Below are 9,063 nucleotides of genomic sequence, written 5' to 3'. Positions count from 1 at the left end.
AGGTCTGTGTTGCTCTCTACTCTTCTCACCCTCTGCTCCCTTCTTAACTCCCCCCACTCATCATCATAATCATCATCGTTTCCCACTCTATTCCCCCTGGCTTAGTTCCAGGCCATGTTCATTCCACTTGGAGCCTTGCTACTGACAGGTGGCAGTTAATCCCAGACACTGGCACCATACAATCTGACAGTATGCCAGGGAGAGGTGGGCACTGTTCAAGGTGACCAGAGCTAACAGGGAAGAATATAAATGTCTCTAATTAGTCATTATGTCAAGGATAGATGGGTAGTATTAATACTAGGCCCCAACAATGGGGTGACTGAAACACCCACCAGCGTAGAGGGCAAAACTGGAGTCCACTCAGGAGAGCTTCCAGTCAATAGAGGTAGATAAGCAGATAGACCATCAGCTGACTCTTGAAGGGAAGCAGAAAAACCAAAAAGACCCCTACTATTGCACTTAGGGAACAGAAAGAGAGAGTCTCAGGGACAGGAAGCAGTGGATAATAAGGTGGGGGGATTGAATAAGGAGGAGAAAAATACAAGGACAGGAGAAGATCAGAGCCATATCCCTTCTAGTATAAGGGAAAGGTATAGGAAGATTTGATACTCAGGCTTCAGCTCTCTCCTGCTCCCACACTAGCCCTCCAGTTCAAGACTGAAATCCAGATGTGACAGGGTGAGAGAGTGTCATGGACATATATACACTACCAAATGTAAAATAGATAACTAGTGGGAAGCAGCCGCATAGCACAGGGAGATCAGCTCGGTGCTTTGTGACCACCTAGAGGGGTGGGATAGGGAGGGTGGGAGGGAGGGAGATGCAAGAGGGAAGAGATATGGCAACATATGTATATGTGTAACTGATTCACTTTGTTGTAAAGCAGAAGCTAGCACACCATTGTAAAGCAATTATACTTCAATAAAGATGTTTAAAAAAAAAAAAAAGACTGAAATCCACATAGGTTGCAGCGACTGGTCTTCCAAAGGGGTCCTGGAGAGAAGAGGTTCAGTCAAAAAGACAGGAGCCCCAGAGCCCCAGAGGTTGAGGTAGGAAAGAGTGTGATGCCAAATTGCCTACTGCTGTAAGAATATGTTTGACATTTAGTTGGTTCCTAATTAAACAACCCAATATCAAACATATCACACAGAAGCAGGCAGGAGAGCTTTGGTGGTCCTCTGCCTTCCTCCCCACTGCAAAGAAAGGACAGAGCAGAGACACCAGGCACCAAGCATGGCTAGATGGAGAGCCATCTCCTTGGGGAAGGGCACTGACCCTTCCTCTTTGCCTCCCAAGGCAGCCGGCTCTTAGTCATCTTCTCTTCGTGCCATCCCTGACTCCGCTCCTCTCCTACTAGTGCCTGGCCTTCGCTGGATCACGTTGGCCTAAACCAGGAAGAATATCTGGCAGGGCTCCACATCTGGGCACCTATCCTTCCCCAAAGCTCCAACACGGAGCTTCTCCCCAACATGTCATGGCCCCAGTGCCCAGAGGATCAGCAGTGTCAGCAGCTCCTCATCAACCTTGCCACCTGTTCTCAACTCCCCTCCTGTTGCCCCAAGGCTTCGCCAGAGTGGGGGTGGGGACTTGCACAACCTGCTTTCCCTTTCCAACACCCACACAAGGCTGCTGAAGGCCTTTCAGCGGACACCTTCCTGGAACCCTCCTGCTCTTAAGTACGACAGATTAGTAGCCATGAGAAACTTCCAGAAGGCTTGGCTGCTTCTTCCCACCATCTTGTCCCTTCTCACCTTCTCCCCATGTCCTCCAGGCATCCTCCTTAAAGTCACCCTTGGGTGTCCAGAAGAGAAGAGTGACCTGTCTCACTAGCAGGCTCCAGCCTGGGCTCCAGAGAAGACTGGTCTCTCCTGCCTGGCGGAATTAGAAGTAAGACTTTAGGAGATCAAAGGGAGGGAGGAAACCCCCTCTGCCAGGAAACAGCCTGCAGTCCTTGGGACTCTCCTCCTCTTCTGGGGCTTTTTACAACGCAAGCTCCTGGGCTGGCTTCTCTCATGGTCTTCCCTCACAGGGATCCAGCCTGGTGCCTGCTTTTCTGGGAGATTTTTCTTCTGAAGAGAATCAGGTCTGTTGAATGTCATGTGGCAGGCAGATTCTTCTCTCTACTGTGGCAGAAAGGAGCCCGAGTTATAGCTACACTGGTGGGGTGGGGGGCTTGGGTGGAAGTGTGGGGTGGGAGGAGGATGCTCTGCTTCAGCCCCCAGGCCTGTTCCATGTGTCCTTGTTCCCATTAGGCCGGACACCTCCACACCCCCTCAACACACGCACACACAAACACATATGCCAACCCGACAGTGCCCTTGATCTAGATCGATAGCTTGTCCCAAGCCCCAGTCAATTCCTATTGTGTGGCTCTTGCCTTCCAGGGGAAGACTAACAAATGGGCATACAAGCTCAGAGGTAGGCACCTGTGGTGTTGTCTTATGGGTTTCAATCTGTGTGTAATTTTTACTTTCTTGACCTTCCTTTTTATCCTTAACACCCCCTCCCCCAAGTTCTAGTTCCCTTCTCTGGGAATCTTGATTGTCCTGGAGAACCACAGGCTGGAGGGAGAGAGGCTGGGAAAGGGACTAGCAGGAATTGAAAGGACTTTAGTGTTTGGGGCACTGAGGAAACAGAGGCAGAGACAGGAAACATTGATGTAGGGGAGGAGCAGCTCTCTTAGGAGGAGACTGACAGGACGGCATATCCAGGCCGAAATCTCAGATTGCCTTTGATGAAAGCTTTCTAGCTCTCCTGGAAGTAACTTCTGTGTAGCCATTTCAAGCAAGACTGAGTCCTTCTGAGCCTGAGGAGCTGGGTAAGGCACCAGCCACAGAGGGAAAAGGGGCTGGATAGGTATGATGGGGTGAACTACTCAGTTGATGTGATGAGAGCGGACAGAGTAGGCAGAGAGGATCAGAGGAGATGGGCTCCGTAGGGGGCCGGACTGCCAATACTGGAGCCAGCCTGGCACTGACAAGCCCTGGGGAGAGAGGCCAAGGTCAGGGATCAAGGCAGAGGGGGCGGGGCATTCTGTGGGCCCAAATGAACAGAGGAAAGAGGAATAAAAGGGGTTGATGAGAGAGTGTGGTGGGAGGTTGGGGGGCAGCCAGGTAATGGAGAGGAAATAAAAAGAGAAAGACTATCACAGGGCAGGAAAACATCATTATGACTTAGCATTTATTGGATATTATATGCCACTTCTCTGCTAAGTGCTTTATTTAATCTCCACAGTAATCCAGTGAGGTAGGTGTTATCTCCATTTTACATATAAAAAAACCTCTGTGACCCAGAAAATTAAAGTTACGTGCTCAAGGCCACACAGGCAGTAAGTGACAGCCAGAATTCAAACCCAGCTCTGTCATGTGGAAGCCTGTTCTCCTAACGCCAGGCTATGCTGCCATATATAAGAGGTGGGGGGCGGCTGGGAGATAGATACAAGGGAAGATGAAAGAAGTGAAGGTGAGGTGGACCCGCAGGGAATAGAGGGCGGGGGAACAGGCAGAAGGAATGGGAGACTCAGCCAGGTTTGCGGGTCAAACCCAGGACACATGTGTGGTTTTTCTCCTATAAAACTCTCATCATACCTGTCATGACTTGGTCAACGCCTGCCTCCCCGACCAGCCTGTGAGCTCCGTGTCTTGTTTGGTGTCACAACACTTGAGTAGTTATTGACTAAAGATAAGACGGCTTGGGAAGCAGGGCTGATGGGGACTGGAGGATGAATGGATATATAGGACAGAAAGACAGGCCTGGGATGGAGAATGACATTTGAGCTGCATAAGGGGGCTGGCCAGGGGGCCAGTAGGGGACCTGTGAAGGGCTTGGTCACAGGGAAATCTCCTAAGAGGGAAGAGGGAGGATACCTACTGCGTGCCAAGCGCTGGGCTTGCTCTCTACATAATCTTATTTAATCCTCATAATGTTCCTCTGAGATGGGTATTATTCCCACTTTCAGAAGAGAAAATTGAGGCTCAGAGAAGTAACTTACACATGGTGACACAATTAAGAGGTGAAGCCAGACTTCGAACGCACACCTGACTCCATAGCGTGTGCTCTTCTCTTTATACCTTGCTGCTTCTCTGTGCTCCTCATCAGTGGGGTGTGTAGGGGAAGGAGGAAGGAGAAGCTCTGAGCTAAGATGAAAAATGCATATTGAAGGACAGAGGCAGACTTGTGGGAGGGGGGAAAGAAAAGGTGCGAGTTTTGCAGTGCAGACAGAGCCACATGGAGTTGAGGGCAGGAAACCATCAGTGTGGAAACGATGAGTAACCAATGAGCATGCAGATGGCAAGGTGAGGGAACAGGGAAAAGTATGTATGATGGCAATTGCATCAGAGAGTGATGGCGTGTTCCTGCACCTGTTACTGGCTGCAGAGTGGGAGTCTCTCTGGCTTGAGATGTCATTTGTATGTAAAGCGGATCTTTATAAGTAAGGTTCTCTATGGCCTATAGATGCAAATGATTAATCAGTACTTTTCAGAATTTTTTTTTTTTTAATAATTCTTTATTTTATTTATATATATATTTTTGGCTGTGTTGGGTCTTCGTTTCTGTGCGAGGGCTTTCTCCAGTTGCGGCAAGCGGGGGCCACTCTTCATCGCGGTGCGCGGGCCTCTCACTATCGCGGCCTCTCTTGTTGCGGAGCACTGGCTCCAGGCGCGCAGGCTCAGTAGTTGTGGCTCACGGGCCTAGTTGCTCCGCGGCATGTGGGATCTTCCCAGACCAGGGCTCGAACCCATGTCCCCTGAATTGGCGGGCGGATTCTCAACCACTGCGCCACCAGGGAAGCCCCCTTTTCAGAATTTTGAATGCATTTAGATTTCACATGCTCTTTCCAGTCTCCCATAAATCCCACCATCCCTTATTCCCTTATAACTGCCGGACTCCTGAAGGCATTTGAGTCTGGAACCCTGTTATTTTGCCGAGGTGGGAATTCAGGCAGAAATCCAGAGGAAAGAGACTTGTCCAAGGTCTCACAATAACTGGCCAAGTCAGAGCCTAAAATCCAGGCCTCCTGACATCAAGCACCATAGTGCCTGTGGATTAATAGCCATATTCAGAGCTATTTGTCCAAGTATACAGAAAAGATCAGTGGAAGTGAGATCAGAGAGGTGGTGAGCAAAATCCAGAAAGTTCTATTAAGATTATGGCAGCTGTGAATAAGCACTTTTGAAACAGATCAAGACTTAGGGCTGAAAGAATGAGCCAGTAGTCCAGGTTTGAACCTTTAAGAACTAGCTTTATTTGTTAAACCAAATCAGGATTCGCTTCTCACATTGTGCCTCTATCCACCTCCCCTCCCCCCACTTACATCAACACTGCATATGTCATTCTGACCACAAGGCGTCACTCTTGTTTTTACCATTGTTTCATAGATTGTTTCCCCTATAGCACCAGGGGGTTGACAGGGGCACGAGAGGTGAGAGTTGGAGCACCGTCTTGAGTCCTGGGCACATAACTAGATCCAGGTGAGTTTTGGGAAGGAAGTTGAAAGTGGTGGGGCTCAAGAAATCTAGGTTAGCAGGTATGGTGAGAATGGAAGGACAATGTTTCAAATGCCATTAGAGTCTCTCCACATAAAAAGCTTTGCCCATCTGATCTAGTTCCTGTTGGTACTGCCGATGCTCCTTTTCAAACAGCTGGTGCAGGGCAGCTTGACGGACCTGGTGGGGAGGGGAGAATAGAGTGTCATGTTTGCCCTCTGTTTACCCACCTTTCTCATTCTTTCTCCCTGGTTTCTTTCCCATCACCTGTGTTCTCTTGGATCTGGACTTAGCTGTGACATAAGCTAGGCAGTAGCATAGAGGCTGAACCATTGGAGTGGAAGCCTACCCATTTTTTTCCCCCATGGGTGAAGCTCCAACGTTCAGCAAATATTTGATGAGAACATACTGTGAACCAGAAACTTTTCTAGGCACCTTGGATACAAAGATGGTGACATGACAGCAACTGGGGACTCCACGGAGAGAGAGAGGTTCCAAGAGGCAGGTGTTAGGCACTAAGAAGCAGTCTTACCAAGGCGAGAGGAGCAAAGACTAGACTGCAGTTTGGGACTCTGCAGCTGGATGCAAAGAATCAATGAAAAGGAGCTTTGGTTTTACGGTTAAAGAGTTGCTGCTCTGGTATAACGGCAGAGACTAAGAGCTTGGGAATCCCAGTGGGCAAAGGCACAGGGCAGTAGGGGATGAAACTTCAGGTCACCCTTGCTAGAACTCACCATCAGTAATTGCTTGTTGGCCAGTGCCAACTCCTGCACCATAGTGTCCTGCATCCTTAGGATGGCATATGGGTTTCTCCTCTGGCTTAATGTCATCTGCCACAGACAGTGAGTGTGTGAATTTTGCCACCTGTCCCAGGCAGAAAGGTAGGGGTTGAGTGGGTTAAAGTCAGGAGTGGAGACAAAAACGCCATCAGTGAGGCTGCTTCTTCACCAGAACTTCTGTGCCATCGTGAGAAGACTGCAAACTCCTTGAAAGGATAACTAGAACTGACTTAGAACTTAGTATATTATGTCACTCAATTATCAAAATAACCATGTATCATAGATATTAATTTTTGCATTATACAGACAAGGAAACTTTAAAGTTCAGGTGAGTTGCCCAAGGTCACTTAATGGCAGACCTGGGTATCAAATCCAATCTAAGGATTAATTCCTTCCACCATACCAGTGATACTCAGTCCTGGCTAGGTCTGAATTAAGGTTTTCTAATATATAAGAGGAATATATGTATGTCACACACACACACACACACACACACACACACACACCCTCTGTTCAGATAATCTTGTTGACATTTTTTTAAAAAATCAATTATTTTTTACAGATGGCTGAAAAATTAAATTGATGCAGAAATATATATTAAACGAAAAGTGAAAGCTTCATTCTTCTGCCCCAGTCCTTCTCAACAAAGTTATCAGTTTCTTGTGTATCCTTACAGAAAACTTTTCTATATCAGCAAGTGTTACCTTTTAATTTTTTTTTTTTTAATTTTTATTATTTATTTTATTTTTTGGCTGCCTTGGGTCTTCATTGCTGCATGCGGGCTTTCTCTAGTTGCGGCGAGCGGGGGCTACTCTTCGTTGTGGTGCGCAGGCTTCTCATTGTGGTCGCTTCTCTTGTTGTGGAGCACGGGCTCTAGGCGCGCGGGCTTCAGTAGTTGTGGCTCATGGGCTCTAGAGCGCAGGCTCAGTAGTTGTGGTGCACGGGCTTAGTTGCTCCACGGCATGTGGGATCTTCCCGGACCAGGGCTCGAACCCATGTCCCCCACACTGGCAGGCGGATTAGTAACCACTGCGCCACCAGGGAAGTCCCTTAATTTTTTTTAACATGAAATCATATGTTTACATAAGCAGTATTACTTAACAATTTGGACTTTTCATATCAGCACATAGAGATTTGCTTTGTTCTGTTTAAAGGCTGCCTAGTATTTCTGTATCATAATTTAACCAGCTACACGTTGTTTCTAGCTTTTTTATTTTTATAAACAATGCTGTCATGAATACTCGTGTGTGTACATTCTAGTGCTTTTGCAGGTATATGTGTGTAAATTCCTAGAAGTAGAGTTGCCAGTTCAAAGGATATGTGAATTTAAAATTTTGATAGATTTCATAAAAAAGGCTTCATAAAAAAGGCTGCATCAGGGACTTCCCTGGTGGCACAGTGGTTAAGAATCTGCCTGCCAATGCAGGGGACACGGGTTCGAGCCCTGATCCGGGAAGATCCCACATGCCGTGGAGCAACTAAGCCAGTGCACCACAACTACTGGGCCTGCGCTCTAGAGCCTGTGAGCCACAACTACTGAGCCTGTATGCCACAGGTACTGAAGCCTGTGTGCCTAGAGCCCGTGCACTGCAACAAGAGAAGCCACCACAATGAGAAGCCCACGCACTGCAATGAAGAGTAGCCCCCACTCACCGCAACTAGAGAAAGCCCACGCACAGCAATGAAGACCCAACGCAGCCAAAAATAAACAAATAAAATTAAAAGAAAAAAGGCTGCATCAATCTTGATTCCCACTAAAACTATATGCATTCTTGTTACCTCACATCTTTGCTACCTCTGGGTATAACCTATGAAACCTTAAAAAACAGGCTTATCCTATCTAATCCCAGACCATTTTAGAATCTTCTGGGTTAAGACCTGTGTTTTTTAAAAAAGCTCCCCAGGTGATGGAGATATACAGCCTAATCTTTTGAGTTTTCTCATTCATTCATTCAATACATACCTACTGCATACCTACCACATGGTTAGTGCAATGCTGGGCAACAAATACTTGAATTTTCCTTAAAAAGTTAAAAAAGAAAACAACAAAAACTTGCTCCAATTTTCCTTCAGAGAATGGGAAGCAAGGGAGAATAGAAACCATTGCCTATGTAGCCTAACCGAGTGGGCACTAGGAGGCTGATCTCTGCTTGTGAGAACAAGGGGTGCTTCTTGCCCCTCCCATACCTGTTTGCATTCTTGAGGAGCCCCTAACAAGATGGAGATCTCAGAAGTGGCTTAAGGAGGACAGGAGGGTGAAAAGGTCAATCTGAAGGCTAAGGGAAGGGATAGAAGCAGAGATTACCTGTCCACCATCTTCTTAAGTCCCAGGGCCCTTTGAAAACTCTGCAAGAAAAGGGAGTTCTGTTGATCTGCCTTGATCTCCAGTACCTCACTCAGTACCCTATCATAGTGGGAGACACATAGACCTTTTCTTTAGAGACAGGGAGTAGCCAATTTCCTAGGGGAGGTGGGGAGAAAGTCCTACTCCTTTCAGAATGGATCAAAGGTAACATGCAGCGGTTAGTATGCAACAAACATCTGAATACCTACTATGTGCCAGACATAATCTCCCACTCCTGCTACTACCCTTCTGTTACATCTGTCCATTTCTGGTATATTGATCTGCAAACCTCATCCAGGGAAACACATCCAACCCAGCCCCTTTTCCAACTCTGCATACCTCTTCTACTTTTACCATCCTTTCCACAGACATGTCTACAAACTTGCTTGATGTAGTCTTAGGAGACTGAGCAGGCTCAACTTTGTTTTCAGTCACCAAGGTTTCAGTAGTCATA

The 9,063-nt window shown here is 47.3% G+C and overlaps 1 protein-coding gene across 1 annotated transcript; it reads right to left on the bottom strand.

Annotated features, from left to right (window-relative positions):
• Positions 1–5,564: 5,564 nt before the first annotated feature.
• On the bottom strand, positions 5,565–8,981 carry CFAP141 (cilia and flagella associated protein 141). The gene is made up of 4 exons (XM_061185958.1): positions 8,949–8,981; positions 8,571–8,611; positions 6,221–6,350; positions 5,565–5,666 (listed from the first exon to the last, which is right to left on the bottom strand). Exons 1-4 carry the CDS (start codon positions 8,979–8,981, stop codon positions 5,565–5,567), a joined length of 306 nt encoding a protein of 101 aa, XP_061041941.1.
• Positions 8,982–9,063: the final 82 nt, after the last annotated feature.

Source organism: Eubalaena glacialis, chromosome 3, assembly GCF_028564815.1.
Source record: "Eubalaena glacialis isolate mEubGla1 chromosome 3, mEubGla1.1.hap2.+ XY, whole genome shotgun sequence".
Lineage (NCBI taxonomy): Eukaryota > Metazoa > Chordata > Mammalia > Artiodactyla > Balaenidae > Eubalaena > Eubalaena glacialis.
This window is presented reverse-complemented; position numbering and strand designations above follow the sequence as displayed.

What these genes read in the sequence shown, in the direction of transcription:
- CFAP141 (XM_061185958.1), bottom strand. Translation starts at nt 8,981, where the DNA reads ATGTCTGTGGAAAGGATGGTAAAAGTAGAAGAG. An exon ending in CTTAAGAAGATGGTGGACAG is followed by an intron (nt 6,351 to 8,570) that starts GTAATCTCTGCT and finishes TGCCTGGGACAG; the next exon opens with GTGGCAAAATTCACACACTC. An exon ending in CCAACAAGCAATTACTGATG is followed by an intron (nt 5,667 to 6,220) that starts GTGAGTTCTAGC and finishes CCTCCCCACCAG; the next exon opens with GTCCGTCAAGCTGCCCTGCA.